The sequence below is a fragment of the Callithrix jacchus genome, chromosome 4 (assembly GCF_049354715.1).
Source record: "Callithrix jacchus isolate 240 chromosome 4, calJac240_pri, whole genome shotgun sequence".
In the NCBI taxonomy this organism is placed as follows: Eukaryota; Metazoa; Chordata; class Mammalia; order Primates; family Cebidae; genus Callithrix; species Callithrix jacchus.
In genome coordinates this window covers 136,184,555-136,199,688 of record NC_133505.1, presented here as the reverse complement: position 1 = coordinate 136,199,688, position 15,134 = coordinate 136,184,555, and the positions used below count along the sequence as shown (strand labels likewise).

At 39.8% G+C, this 15,134-nt stretch overlaps 1 protein-coding gene across 9 annotated transcripts in view; it reads left to right on the top strand.

Annotated features, from left to right (window-relative positions):
* Positions 1 to 15,134, top strand: part of ARHGAP18 (Rho GTPase activating protein 18) — a 195,517-nt gene that overhangs the window by 173,927 nt on the left and 6,456 nt on the right. For 4 of the 9 annotated variants that reach the window (XR_013534914.1, XR_013534916.1, XM_008995027.5 and 1 more), the window contains one exon: positions 14,524 to 14,648. The exons of 3 other annotated variants lie outside the window; for them this stretch is intronic. Coding sequence is in view for 2 of the 6 variants with exons in the window: in XM_008995027.5 (XP_008993275.2) it covers positions 14,524 to 14,648 (125 nt within the window). In the remaining 4 variants the exon portion in view is untranslated. Of the gene's footprint in view, positions 1 to 12,969; positions 13,060 to 14,523; positions 14,649 to 15,134 lie in introns of all 9 variants that reach the window. 2 more of the 9 variants (XR_013534912.1, XR_013534913.1) reach the window with 1 other exon arrangement.

The following is a 15,134-nucleotide window of genomic DNA, read 5'->3' as shown; positions in this document are numbered from 1 at the left end:
CACCTCCTCCCTGCTACCGCCACTATTGAAGTTGTCCAGTTACATGCTGACATCTTGTGGAATAATGTGAAAATGCAGTTATCAGCCTTTGAATTTTCGGTTTTGGCCTGCTTATGAATCCAGTAACCATAAAAACAAAGTTTTTCTTTTGGATTTACTTATAGCTCTCACTCTTAAAAAAAATAATACCTTCTTGGCATTGTAAAAAATTTTAAATCAAGTTTTAAATATTTTTAAAAACATAAAAAGAGGCTGAGCACGGTGGCTCACGCCTGTAATCCCAGCACTTTGGGAGGCCGAGGCGAGCAGATCAAGAGATCAAGATCATCCTGGTCAACATGGTGAAACCCCGTCTCTACTAATAATACAAAAAATAGCTGGGCATGGTGGTGTGTGCCTGTGGTCCCAGCTACTCGGGAGGCTGAGGTGGAAGAATTGCTTGAATACAGGAAACAGAGGTTGTAGTGAGCCGAGATTGTATCACTGCACTCCAGCCTGGTGATAGAGCAAGACTACATCTCAAAAAAAAAAAAAAAAAAAAAAAGAAAAAAAAAAAAGAAAAAGAAATTGCAAATAATGCTTGTTTTTTTTGAGAAAAGCCTTGATATTATCCTAAAGTCTTTTAGAAAGCATTTAGGTTATCATTTTTGGTTAACTTTAGAATGTTCTGTTACCTCTAAGGCCATTGTAAATATGTGAATAAAATCTGTTTTGTAGCCCTTCTCATTTATATTAACTTAAGTAACTTTATAGCCTTGTCTTTTTATAGAGCATTTAATCGTGATACTCGGAGGCTCAGGACCTACTTAAGGAAATATTTGTGGTGTACCTTATTAATAATAAATATTTAGAAAAAAATGAAATGTTTACTTTTTGGAGATGGACTATTTCAGCAATGTTGTCATTTATGTAAAGAAAAGCATGAACTTCCTTAGTTTGCACTGTGGCAGAGTTAGACATGATCTGGTCTGAGAATGATTTCTGTACTATTTAAAAACTCGATGTCATTTTGAAGCTTGGGATTTAAATACCAATTTCATCACATATTAGCTGTAACTTCACATTTTGAGTTTTGTTTTCTTTTTCTTATGTGAAATTCAGTTACTGATATAACAAAACGCTACTACCACCTTGGTGCTAGCCCCCCACTTTATGTTAGGTGTTCCCAGGGAGTCAGGGACTTGGGTGCTCACCCTCAAGGAGCCAGGAGAAGAGATGTAGAAGGGTGTAGTTCAGAGGTATGTGATTGAAGCCTAACCGGAACACCGTCATCTACAAAACAGGAAGTAAGCATTAGAGAGGCTTCACTGGGGAGTCAAGCTGAGATGTGAACACCAATCAGTGTTGTACAGGGATCACTAGGGAAGAGCCATCTAACCTGCAGCGGAAGCTTTCTGACATCACAGCCCATGGCAGAGGCCCATTTGGCCTGTCATTTTGGTAGAAAAATTCGAATCTCCAGCCTGGCCAAGACAGTGAAACCTCGTCTGTACTAAAAATATGAGATGGGTATGGTGGTGTGCAGCTGTAGTCCAGCTACTTGGGAAGCTAAGGCAGGAGAATTGCTTGAACCGGGGAGGCAGAGGTTGCTGTGAGCTGAGATCACACCACTGTACTCCAGTTTGGGTGACAGAGTGAGACTTCATCTCAAAAAAAATAAAAACATTCGAATCGATATCTAAAATTTAAATAAAATTTATGTCGTTTTATTAGGGAGAGTAAATATATACAGAAAACAATTCCAGAACAAGTAGAAGTGCAAGCTAAGTTCAAATACTGTGGATATGTGATTAGTCACTATGTAATAAGAGGTTTTTGTATGTTGCTTCCAACTGACAACTGCCAGAATTCTAAAACTAAGAGATTTAATGTGAGAGTTTGAACCACCATCTTAATGACAAATGGGTGTCGGGGCATCCCTCATCTTCTGGCAGTAAGGGGCCTGCTTTCCAGCAAGGTAGCCATTGACTGGATTTGAGTAGCAGCTGTTCCCTTTGGCTGGAACATGGACCGTCTGCTTTGCTATAAGCCACTCCCCCTCCTTCATTCTGTCTAGTTGCTGTACTTTCTTAACCCGCCTCCAAATCTTTTATGCAGTATGAAACTATAGGGCATGAATTTGCCTGGGGGTATTTTTTCATTTCTTAAACAGTTACTTAATGTGTCTACTGTGTGCCTACTGTTGGGCACTTGAAATTTAAATTATTGGACAAAACATACAGATCACTGCTCTTCTATTTTCTAAATTCTATAAATAAAAGTAAATCTAAGAAGTAAATCATATAATTTGTTAGTATGTGGTTTATCCCCCAAAATTAATAAAAACAACAGACAAAAGGGAATGGGAATTGGGAAGGAGATCCCTTGCACTACTAAGTTGAGATAGTCTGTATATTTATTCATTTAAGCAAAGACATTAAGAAGGGCAGGGATTTGAGCTGCATGTATATCTTAGGAAACTCATTCCAGGCAGAAAGAATAGTCTGCAAAAGCCTTAAGACAGGAACTTACCTTAAGAATTGAATGTAGCTGGAGTGAAGTCAACAGAGGGAACGGTAATATGAAATGAGGTCAGAGGGGCAATGGGACAAGATCGCATAGGGCCTTGTAGTCAGACCATCATTAGAAATTTAGATTTACTCTGAGTGAAATGGGGGTTTGAAGCAAAGACTTGAAAATCTATACTATGTTTTAAAATGATCCCTTAGGCTGTTGTGTTGAGAATAGACATATGGGAGCAAAGGGAAATAGGGAGATCATTTGGAAGGTTCTTGTAACCCAGGTGAGAGATTATGGTAGTTCAGACCACGGTATCCACTCTGGAAAGTGGAGAAATGGTTTGATTCTAGATTTTTTTTTTATTGAAATTAGAGCCATTGAGACTTCCTGATGGAAATAATGTAGGAGAACAAAAAAAATGATTCTGGTTTTTGGCCTGGGAGTAATTGGAAGGATGGTATTGCTTTCAATGTCATGATTTCAATTTAGGACTTGTTGAGTGTGGTATATATTAGATATTCAAGTGGGGATATCTGAAATGTTTGGAGAAAAAATCAGGTCATACTAACTGGCCACTCAGGTGCACAGAGAGACAGATAGAGGGGAAGCAGGAGTAGGCCGAGAGAGACAGAGATAGAGAGAGAGAGAGAGAGTAAAATTTCTATTCTGTGTGTGACGGAATTGCTGAAAGATGAGGGAAAGATTGAGGGAGTGTAAGACTGGAAGGTAGGTAGGAGATGCTAGGTAATTTCCTTGTTGATGGGAGTATATACATTGGTAGAATCCTTCCAGAGAACAGTGGCATGTGGCAAAGTCCTGAAAACCATGCTCTTCACTGGACTCAGAAATTCCTCCAAAGACAGTGATAGCATAAGCATGCAAATATTTATGGTTACATTCATTGCCATTTTCTTACACTGACCCAAATTAGAGATAATTCAAAAGAATAGAGGTGGCTAGCTAAATATGTTGTGGCATATCTATACAGCAAAATACCGTGAAAATGTACAGATGCGTATCTTTACATTGAAGAGATTTGTAATGTTACTGTGTGAAAAAAGAAGTTACAAATCAGTGAATGGTATAGTGCTATATTTTTAGGGGGTAATAACAACTATGATTATAATACTAAGGTTATCCAAATAGGAAGTAGTACAGTTAGAATTTGAAACCAAATCATATATGACTTTAAATGCATGGATTCTTCACCTTTATCCTCTGTTTCTTCATAGATCACAGAAGTACTCTAAGAGGGATACATGCCAAAACCCTGGGCTTATGGGTGGTAATACAATGAACATGGATTACTGCTGTTATAAAATGTGTTTTACATGTAGTTCTTAGAATGGTCCTGGGCTAGAGCCAAGACCCAGTTGAGAATGGAAAGAAGTTTAGAATGTGAGCCAACAGGAACCCTGCAAGATGTGGATACTGATTGGATGTGAAGGATGTGGAAGAAGAAGGCAATCTAGAATGACTTGCCAAATTTTGGCCGTGGGTGACTTTAGCATCAAGCAAAAGGAAGACAGACTTAAAAGTCAATTTCTGACACTTTGGGTTAACATGCGTGTGTGAGAGTTGGCTCTATGGGCCTGAATTTCAAGGAGCATCCTTCATTGGAGGCACACCTTTGGGATTAGCCTAGAGACTGTCATTGAAGCCATAGAGTGGTTCATATTACACAAGGTGGATGTATGGAGTGAGAAAGAGGGAAAGATATCTCTAGGATTCCAATATTTAAGTATGGGCCATTGAAGAAGAGCGGCTGAAGGAGGCTAGGAAATAATAGGAGGAAAGAGAAAGTTGAAGGGTGTATAGTTTCTCCGAAGCCCAGGCAGGAAGAATAAAGTAAGTAGAAGTTTGGTTAGTAGTGCCAAATGCCTTAGAGAGGCTGAGGAAGGTTACACTGGACAAAGGTTTTCGAATTTGAACGTTAATTATGACTTTCTCCAAAGCATTGGCAATGATAATTTATGGAAGAAGCTAGATTGCCAGGCATTGGAGAGTGAAAGAGATTATAGATTATAAAAATTCATCAAAGTAATGTTTTTAAATGGGCTCTGACTCGATGCAGTGGCATGCACCTGTAGTGGCAGCTACTTGGGAGGCTGAACAGGAGGATCACTTGAGCCCAGAGTTAGACACCAGCATGGGTAACATAGTGACACCCCTCTTAAAAAAATTTTGTATGCCATTAAAGCTAAGTATATAATCAAGCGTTCATATTATTAAGACATATTTGACTAGATAATAATTTGATCTAGATGTATTCAATTTATCTCATAAGGCAAATGTTTTTAGTGACTATAGCATACAAAGTGTTTGGTCCAAATGTGGATGTTTTTAACACTAATATCTTATCTATAAATTATACTGAGAAGAAACCGTTGGAGGAAAAATAAGAAAATTATAGACCATTAATAACAATCATTTTCGGATAGCCTTTAACTTATTGGGATTGATAACACACATACCTACACATACACCCCAGAAGTCACGTGGCCTGAGGATATAGCCCTAGCTCTGCCATGAGTGAGTATGACAAGTCATTTGATCTCTGTGGGCTTCAGTTTCTTTTATAAAATGATAGGGTAGGACCGGGTTAATGGTGTTTAACCAGAAGTTCACAATAGCGGCATCTGTGATATTTAATTTTTTTTAAGTTTTTTTTTTTTTTAGAGATAAGGGTTTGCTTTGTCACCCAGGCTGAAGTGCAATGGTGCATTCATGGCTCATTGCAACCTCACAGTTGCAGGCTCAAGGGATTCTCCCACCTCAACCTCTTGAGTTGGTGGGACTACAGGCATGCACCACCACACCTGGTTAATTTTTAAACTTTTTTTGTAGAGACAGGGTCTTGCTGGTCTTAAACACTGGCCTCAAGTGATCTTTCCTCCTCAGCCTCTCACACCTGGGATTGCAGATGTGAGCCACTGCACCTGGCCTAGTAATATTATTTTCGAACAAAACAAGAAGCAAACCATGATTCAGTGACTCTCTAGACCCTCTGAGTCAGAATCTCCCAGGGCAGGATATGGGTGTGTGTATTATCTAAAAACTGGGAGAGTAATTCCGTCTTCCTATTGGTGTGTTTGTGTGTGTCCATGCACACGTATACTTAATTTTATCATGAAACTTTAACACACACAAGAGTAGAAAGAATAGTACATGAACCCCCCAAAACCTTTATTATCAACAATCAAACACATTTTTCTGATCTTGTTGCATCTTGTCTCCCACATATTTTTTCCTTTTAGAATTTTTAAGGACATCCCAGATATCTTATAACTATTAGATTGCATTTCTGCCTACCAGGAATGTGGGGAGCAGCTTTGATGAGTAATTGGTTATGAATGGCTGAATCATCCAAGCCTCAGGGTTGTTGTGACTTAGGTTTGTATGATCTTTCTTCTGCCATTCAAGCTCACCTCTAAAAGGGAGGCTGTTCATTTATAAGAGTGTGAGGGCACAGAGTGGATCTGTGGGATTCTGTGAAAGATGGCATTCTGCTCACCACATCTGACCTCGTAGGTCATGGTCAAAGGGTTTTCTCCATATGGTTAATCTCAGTGTTGACTAGGCACATCCTAGTGTCACATGCTCAATTTACCAGGGAGGAACTCAAGTTTTAAAGGGCTTACATGACTTGCCGAAAGTTCCAGAATAATCTTGTCACATTTTAAAGTGTAGGGCTATGGATATGAAAAAGAAATCTGTTGCTGCCACGGGAAGAACCCTGGCATTGGCAGCAATGCGGTGTAGATGCTGAGTTGTTTGTGGCCAGGGTTGCGTGCTTTTATGCACAATTTTGTTTAGAATTGCATCTCTGATTTCACTGAATGGTTCTCACTGCAAAGCATTGTCATAGGTATTGTTTCCAGCATCTGTTTTAGGTCTGGAAACTGTGTCTGGATTTACTTGGGAACCCAAGTGGAAAATCAAATTACAATATCAAACACAAAATCTTACTTCTTTTTATGACATTCCCTGATTTTTAATAGTGTGTAAAAATACCATATTAAAATAAAAAATACTAGAACTTATTTCATTGGAAATTAAATGCTTAACTATGGAAGTTATTTTAAGCCCTTGAAAATCCTCTGAATCTGTGAGTTGGATAAAAGTTTAAGGCATTTGGATAACAAAGATCCAATTATAATTAGCACATAGTTCAAGATAGTAGAGAATTCCTTTTATATCACCACTTCCCAGTATTGTCAGTTCAGACTACGGTGATGAATATGCCATTTTAGTTTAAGATACCTTGCTAAAATGTCCCTGTTTAATTTGCTAAAATATGTGTTATATCTGGCCTTCTTTTGAAAAGGCTGTATTTCCAGTTTGCCCTTTTGAAGATAAAGAAGGATTTCTGTGGCATTAAAAAATGTCAGCTTTACATTTAAATTAGCTTTTAATGAGAAAGAAAAAGAAATTAATATCTCTTCTACAGGTCTGACATTAAATTTCTAATCTCTAGAGTGCAAAAGTATGAGCAATGCAGTGTTTGTGTATACCTTATGAAAAATGCTAAAATTGCTACTTAACCAGATAATAAAATCAGATTTAGAAATACAAACTTTAGTTCAATATGTAAAACATCATGTGAAGACCATGTGAGATCATTTTCCCATTTTCTCTATTACAATAATCTTTGCATGCATAAGAAATTAACAGTCTTGAAGTGAAATCCCTTGTGACTTTTCTTTGATGGTGTGTTAGTCAAGGGCTGCTCTCTTCCAGGCCTGCAATATATCACATAATTACAGTTCACAAGCGCACTCATCCCTATCCCAATGGAAAAAAAATTCAGGGGACAGAGTCCCAACTTTAGATTAAAACATGTGAAATAGAAAGTTTACAAAGATCTTACTGTGTACAGATTCTGTTATTATTACGGCTCAAGAGCAGACTGTTTGGCTTAATGATCAGGCATGTTGTGTCTTTTCAAAGCTTGGCAGCTCAATGCAACTGGTATACTAATAGCTTCAGTATTCCACACAACATGATTCTAGTACGTAATAGTGGTTGCCATACACCATTTAAACGACAGCTTTGGCATGATTTATTGTTTATTATCTTCATAAATATCATTTGGCCTTCCTTGTCAAGATATCCAGCAAAAACTTCCCAGAGACAACTTTAACTCTTCAGCTTTACCATTACATATACTGGTTAAACCCATTTCTTCTACAGAGATAAAGAGCTTTGTAGATCCGTGTTGAATCAAACTGTCAATCTCTGTATTGTAAGAATTTGGATGGGATGAATTACTACAGAAATAAAGAAGCTGAGAAATGTTCATATCCCGTAGACACACAAACCACACACACACTTTCTCTTTCCCCCTGCTATAGAATACAGGTTCTCTAGTGGTCAGGGAATGTCAGCCTAGGAAGGTTTAATGAAAACCATGTACTTGTTGGTTTAATGGAATGCTTTTCAAGCACATTGATATTCCAGCTCCATGTGAAATGAGTCAAAATGATTATAGTTTGTAAGTTGGGAAGAGTTCTTGCTGAGCCAAAGGTGGCTTAGCCTTATCTCCTGCTCATTGAGGGAAAGGGATGTGGGAAATGTTTTATTTCATAGGTAGATGGAATCTGTGGAAGAGTACTCATGCCACTTGCCATCTTGGCAAAAACCAGCCCGTGTACCCCATAATACATCAATTACCTAACATTACACATATATGTGAAAACTCCCAGTTACCCCCAGAAGCTAGTACCTCGGGACTCTTCTATTAAAACTCTTAACTATTGGAAAGATCTTACATTCCTGTGTTAGATGTGGTGCTTTCTGTGCAAGTCCTGATACCACCCTGAACTCAGTGCCTCATTTCTTAAGGAAGCATGGGAATACCCCCCAAAGCTATGGTACCTGAGCTCATTTAGAAAGCATGGGCTCATGGGCATATTATTAGAGGCCTTCGTGTGATGGTCAATATTGAGTGTCAACTTGATTGGATTGAAGGATGTAAAGTATTGTTCCTAGGCGTGTTTATGAGGGGATTGCCAAAGGAGATTAATATTTGGGTCAGTGGACTGGGAAAGGCAGACCCACCCTCTATCTTGGTGGGCACCATCTAATCAGCTGCCAGAATGGCTAGAATAAAAGCAGGCAGAAGAAAGTGGAAAGAGCAGACTTGCTGAGTCTTCTGGCTTTTCGTCTTTCTCCTGTGCCGGATGCTTCCTGCTCTTGAATATTGGACTCCAAGTTCTTCAGTGTTCGGACTCTTAGACTTACACCAGTGGTTTGCCAGGGACTCTCTGGCTTTCGGCCACAGACTGAAGGCTGCACTGTCAGCTTCCCTACATTTGAGGTTTTGGTACTTGGACTGGCTTCCTTGGTCCTCAGCTTGCAGATCCTATTGTGGGACTTCACTTTGGGATTATGTAAGTCAATACTCCTTAATAAACTCCCCTTTGTATATACATGTATGCTATTGGTTCTGTCCCTTTAGAGAACCCCGACTAATATAGATGTTGGGACTGGTAGAGTGGACTGCTGCTGTAAAGATACCTGAAAATGTGGAAGTGACTTTGTGACTGGGTAACAGGCAGAGGTCAGAACAGTTTGGAGGGCTCAGAAGAAGATGGGGCATTGTGAAAGAGTTTGGAACTTCCTAGAGACTTAGAGGGTTCACAAGACAGGAAGATGAGGGAAAGTTTGGAACTTCCTAGAGATTCGTTGAATGGCTTTGACCAAAATGCTGATAGTGATATGGACAATGAAGTCCAGGCTGAGGTGGTCGCAGATGGAGATGAGGAACTTGTTGGCAACTGGAATAAGGGTGATTCTTGCTGTGCTTTAGCAAAGAAACTGGTGGCAGTTTGTCCCGGCCCTAGGGATCTGTGGAACTTTGAACTTGAGAGAGATGATTTAGGGTATCTGGTGGAAGAAATTTCTAAGTGGCAAAGCATTCAAAGGGAAGCAGAGCATAAAAGTTTAGAAAATTTGCAGCCTGACAATGCTACAGTAAAGAAGAACTCATTTTCTTGGGAAGAGTTTAATCCCACTGCAGAAATTTGGAGAAGTAATGAGGAGCCCAATGTTAATCACCAAGACAATGGGAAAAATGTCTCCAAGGCATGTCAGAGACCTTCAAGGCAGCCCTTCCCATCATAGTCCTGGAGGCCTAGGAGGGAAAACTGGTTTTCTGGCCCAGGCCCAGGGCCCCCCTGCTCTATACAGCCTTGGGGACATGGAGCCCTGCATCCCAGCTGCTTCAGCTCCAGCGGTGGCTAAAAGGGGCCAAGGTACAGCTTGGGTTGTAACTTCAGAGGGTGCAAGCCCCAAGCCTTGGGAGCTTACATGCGGTGTTGAGTCTGTGGGTACACAGAAGTCAAGAATTCACATTTGGGAACCTCTACCTAGATTTCAGAGGATGTATGGAAATGCCTGGATGTCTAGGCAAAAGTTTGCTGCAGCGGCGGAACCCTCATGGAGAACTGCTGCCAAGGCAGTGCAGAAGGGAGATGTTGGGTTGGAGCCCCCATGCAGAGTCCCTATGGGGACACTGCCTAGTGGAGCTATGAGAAGACGGCCATTGTCCTTCAGACCCTAGAATGGTAGATTCACTGACAGCTGGCACTGTGTTCCTGGAAAGGCTGCAGACAGTCAACACCAGCCTGTGAAAGCAGCCAGGAGGGGGACTGTACCCTGCAAAGCAACAGGGGCAGAGCTACCCAAGGCTGTGGGAGCCCACCTCTTGTATCAGCATGACCTGGATATGAGACATAGAGTCAAAGAAGATCATTTTAGAACTTTAAGATTTGGTTAGGCCTGGTGCAGTGGCTCATGTCTGTAATCCCAGCATTCTGGGAGGCTGAGGCAGGTGGATCACTTGAGGTCATGAGTTCCAGACCAGTGGCCAACATGGTGAAACCCCATCTCTACTAAAAGTATAAAAATTAGTTGGGCATGGTGGCATTGACCTGTAATCCCAGCTACTTGGGAGGCTGAGACAGGAGAATTGCTTAAACCCAGGAAGTGGAGGCTATAGTGAGCTGAGATCGAACCACTCCACTCCAGCCTGGGTGACAAAGTGAGACTCCATTGCAAAAAAAAGGACTTCTTTGTTGGATTTCGAACTTGCATGGAGCCTGTAGCCACCCCTCGTTTTGGCAAATTTCTCCCATTTGGGATGGGAGCATTTGACCAGTGCCTGGACCCGCATTGTTTCTGGGAAGTAACAAACTTGCCTTTGATTTTGTAGGCTTATAGGCTGGAGAGACTTGCCTTGTCTCAGACAAGGCCTTGGACTTGGACTTTTGGGTAAATGTTGGAATGAGTTAAGACTTTGGGGGACTGTTGGAAAGGCATGATTGTGTTTTGAAATGTGAGGACATAAGATTTGGGAGGAGCTGGGGATGGAATGATATGGTTTGGCTGGGTCCCCACCCAAATCTCATCTTGAATTGTAGTTCACGTAATCCCCATGTGTTGTGGGAGGCACCTGTTGGGAAGTAATTGAGTCATGGGGGTGGCAACCCCCATGCTGCTGTTCTTTGTGATAGTGAGTGAGTACTCATGAGATCCGGTGTTTTATAAGGATCTTTCCCCCCTTTGCTTGACATTTCTCTCTCCTGCTGCCCTGTGAAGATATGCCTTCTGCCATGATCATAAGTTTCCTGAGGCCTTCCTAGCCATGCAGAACTGGGAATCAATTAGACCTTTTTTCTTTATAAATTACCCAGGCTTGGATACTTCTTCATAGCAGCATGAGAAGAGACTAATAGATTTAGCTCTTCCTGAGATGTGTTGGAGGGAAAGTAGACTACACCCTCAGGCAGGTGCATGCTAATGTTGGTAACTGGCTTTCCTCTTTGGCTTTCTACAGAAGTAAGTGACTCAATTATCTCTTCTAACATACTTAATTCCTTTTCTCTGCTTCCCTTTCCTTCCTGTTTTTCTCTCGGTAGTGGAGGGAATACCATGTGGTGGATAGAGGCACCTTAACTTGTTTCTTTTAGACAGTGTTTCTAAGATTTTTTTTTTTCCATTAAGGAAATAAATACCCCTTGGCATGCTTTCTTTTATACTAGAGAAGTTTTACTTTGTGTTATTATTGTTAGTAAAAATAAAGAAGTTTTTTTGAATGATTCTTTTAATCAATAAATATTGATGGGTGGCTACAGATATGAGTCAGATATGTGGCATACAACCAAAATAGAGGTGTCATACAGTAGGGCCCTTATGAAGGAGAGTCAGCGGAATGAAGAAGATTTTTTTTTTTGACCCTGTGGGGCATGGAAGGTTCCATGGATGTTGAGGTGTTTGAGCTGAGCCTTGTAAAATGGTTAGCAGAGAGATATTTGGGAGGGGGAGTAGAACATACACAAAGATAGGAAAGCTTGGAGTGCTGGCAGGCCTTTTTTTAAAAATCCAAACAGTAGAAGATGCTACAAGAAAAAGTGGGGAAAAGGGCAAGGAGCTAAGATTGCCATATCGCTGAACTCTCTATGGGAATATATTTTCTGAATCATTTTGGTTTTGCAGCTCATTTATTGTGGACTCCCTCTATATAAAAACTTAATCCAATCATCTTCACTTTAAGTGTCAGTGTAGGTTTGGCTGCCTTTTTGATATTCTAGGGCTGGGTAAGAGGAGATTGTGGGAGCAATTTCTGTTCCTGATACTTCTATCAAACAGAACCTGTATATGTTTGACACTGTGACTTAACCAGGATCACCTAGCTTTTAACCTCAATATAAAGCACATGGCTATCTGAAAACCCTAGCCTGCCACTCAGCTCCCTCTACAAAACAATAGTAATAATAGTAATGATAAACTTACAGACTCCAGAATACCAATATTGTTGTGCTTACTGAGTAGATAAGGTGGATTGGGGTTTTGTGAGTACAGTCTCAATGCCTCAGATGTTGCTATTACAATTTTCAGTCTAATGTTCAAGGTGTCTATGCCCTTTATTATTTTCTACCTCCTATGAGGTGACAGATAAGTCAGGCCATGCTAACAGGTTAAATGGTGGAAAATAACCTAGAGTTTAAACCCAAGGGAGTTCATGGAGTCCCTGAGTTGTATGTTACACCATTGATTTAATAACTGTTTTATACCACCTGAAATGCCCCATTCATTGCAAGTAGCAGCACGTTTTCCAAAGTTGTACGAATGAAAATAAAGCCTGACACAGAATCAAGGACAAAGGGGAATTATACTTGTATCCTAGGGATGAGATCAAGGTCATAGAGTAGATTAAAATATCAAGAAGCCAAAAAACCAAGCCAAGGATTTAGGCTGGATAGAAAGATGAAGCAGGAATTGAGGTGTTTGGGTACAGGTGGGAATTGGGGGCTTGGAATTGGAAGGTTGGAATTAGGTTGTCCTTCACGGATTGAATTGAGCATAATACACCCTGCAAGACAAGTTGGATGAGAATGCTATGACCAAGGTTCGTCCAGCAAAATCATGAGTGTGAGGTCCTGAAAAGCTTTGTCTATCTTTGTTCAGGTTTGGAGTAGTGTCTCTGAGGCCCTTCACTGATTGGTCAGAGGAAGGAGGCAGGTGGGGCACCACCCACTCTGCGGCAGGATTTCCGAGGTTGGTGGTCAGGTCCTTTGTGATACTTTCACAGATCTAGCTGTTGTTTGCAGTCCATGGCCTTACACAATTTCAGGCTCACTGTACGGTCTTATATAGTGTTGCTTCTTTCCCTTGTCATTCCCACACTAAATCGCTGATATTACTGAGGAACAATATTAAATCTTTTAGGGCACCTACATTTTTATAGAGCCTGATTCTAAAGGTATATTATTTTTGTTGAACTTTGAAATAAATTAAAGGTATCTGTTGTATATCTCTGCTTGATGTTTATTTATGTTATTGGTTGTTTTTTGTTTTTTTTTTTTTTTTTTTGAGTTGGAGTCTCACTCTGTCTCCCAGGCTGGAGTACAGTGGTGCAGTTTCAGCTCACTGCAACCTTCACCTCCAGTGTTAAAGCAATTCTCCTAACTTAGCCTCCTTAGTAGCTGGGATTACAGATGAGCACTAGCACACCCAGCTAATTTTTGTATTTTTAGTAGATACAGGTTTCGCCAGGCTAGTCTCAAACTCCTGAGATGTTTATTTTTTAAAAAACAAGACCATGTAAATTAAAAAAAAAAAAAGACATGATACTGTGGGCACAAAATAATATGCAAAAAATGACTTGTTTTTTATTTATTACTAGGTAAGTAAACCTAGCACAATATCTGGTACTCAGTAGATGCTCAATAAATTTTGGTTCAATTGAACAGGATATTTGTATTATTTAAAGCATTATCTTTTAAACATGATTTTTGTGTGTGCTGTTTGTCCTAAGTCACAATGGTTATAAATGATAGTATTTATTTTAGCAAAACCATTTAGGAATTAAGCCTAATATTTCTAATGCTATAGCTGACATTTTGGTATTACAAACCTCATAAACTTTCACTGCTATCCTCAAATCCATAAAGTGTTTTTCTTATCCATGGGCAAAATATTTAGAAGTGGTCATTGTAAGTTCAAAGCATATAGCTAAAAACATGAGCTCACTAACCAAATGGGGAACAGACATAATATAAATAGATAAGTATGTTTCTTTTTTATAAAACATTCAGAGACAAAAATTTTTTGTGAAATTTTGTGAATGTTCAGGAAGTTTTAAAATGCACATACTGCAGTAGCACACAAAGTAACTTCTTTCTGATTCAATTTCATAAATTGCTACATGAAAAAGTACCCTCTAGTAGATAATACTCAGAAATCAGCACTTAATATGGCAGTAATGGTTATTGCTGTCATTCTTTACATCTTTAAAAATAATTAAGCATTACTGCACAGGCATTATAAAGTTCCCCTATCACCATTAAGAGGATATTTGAGGTTTGATGTAATTTAGCAAATTACATTATACAGTAGTTAAGGTTTTTATGTAGTGAAGTAAAATGCGTAGTAGTTAAGCACACTTACTATATAATGCATTGTAGAGTTACACGTTCCAGCTGCTGCCAGCTTTGTTCCAGTGTCATTATTGCTTTGCAGGCTGACGTTCCTCAGGGAGTGATTCGAGTACAAGCTCCCCATCTTTCGAAAGTTTCCATGGCAATACAGCTAACTGAAGAACTAAGAGCCAGTGATGTACTTGCCAGGTTTCTCAGCCAAGAAAGGTAGAGGCCTGTTTTGTGTTAATTATTCCATGCCATAACTCACTTGCACACGCTCTCCCCTTCGCTGCTGCTTTTTTTTAAATTGTGGGGTAGTATGAAATGCTTAAAAATATTGTCTTCCCAGCAGAAGAGAAGAGCAGACTTAACCATTAGACTGTTGGAATGAGTTTAGTTCATTTGATGTGGTTTGTGTTCAGATGGAGCCTAATGCAAGCAGGATTTCTGAGCATTCCTTCACTGGGCCTAAGATGGGATTGCCAAGTGAGACCCCTCAATCTTCTTTCCAGGATCTGTTGATTGGAGGCCCATTATTGTTTGTAGACTGTAAGGAAAATTACTAATTAGGATGTGGTGGCATTGTAAAATAAAGACCCAACTTTTTCTATGAAATATAATGAATTTTTAAATACTCAAATTTAAAAGCAAAAAAACATAAAGAATTGAAAGAGAACAGCCAGGCCTTTGAGTGCTGAAGTCTCAGGGGGA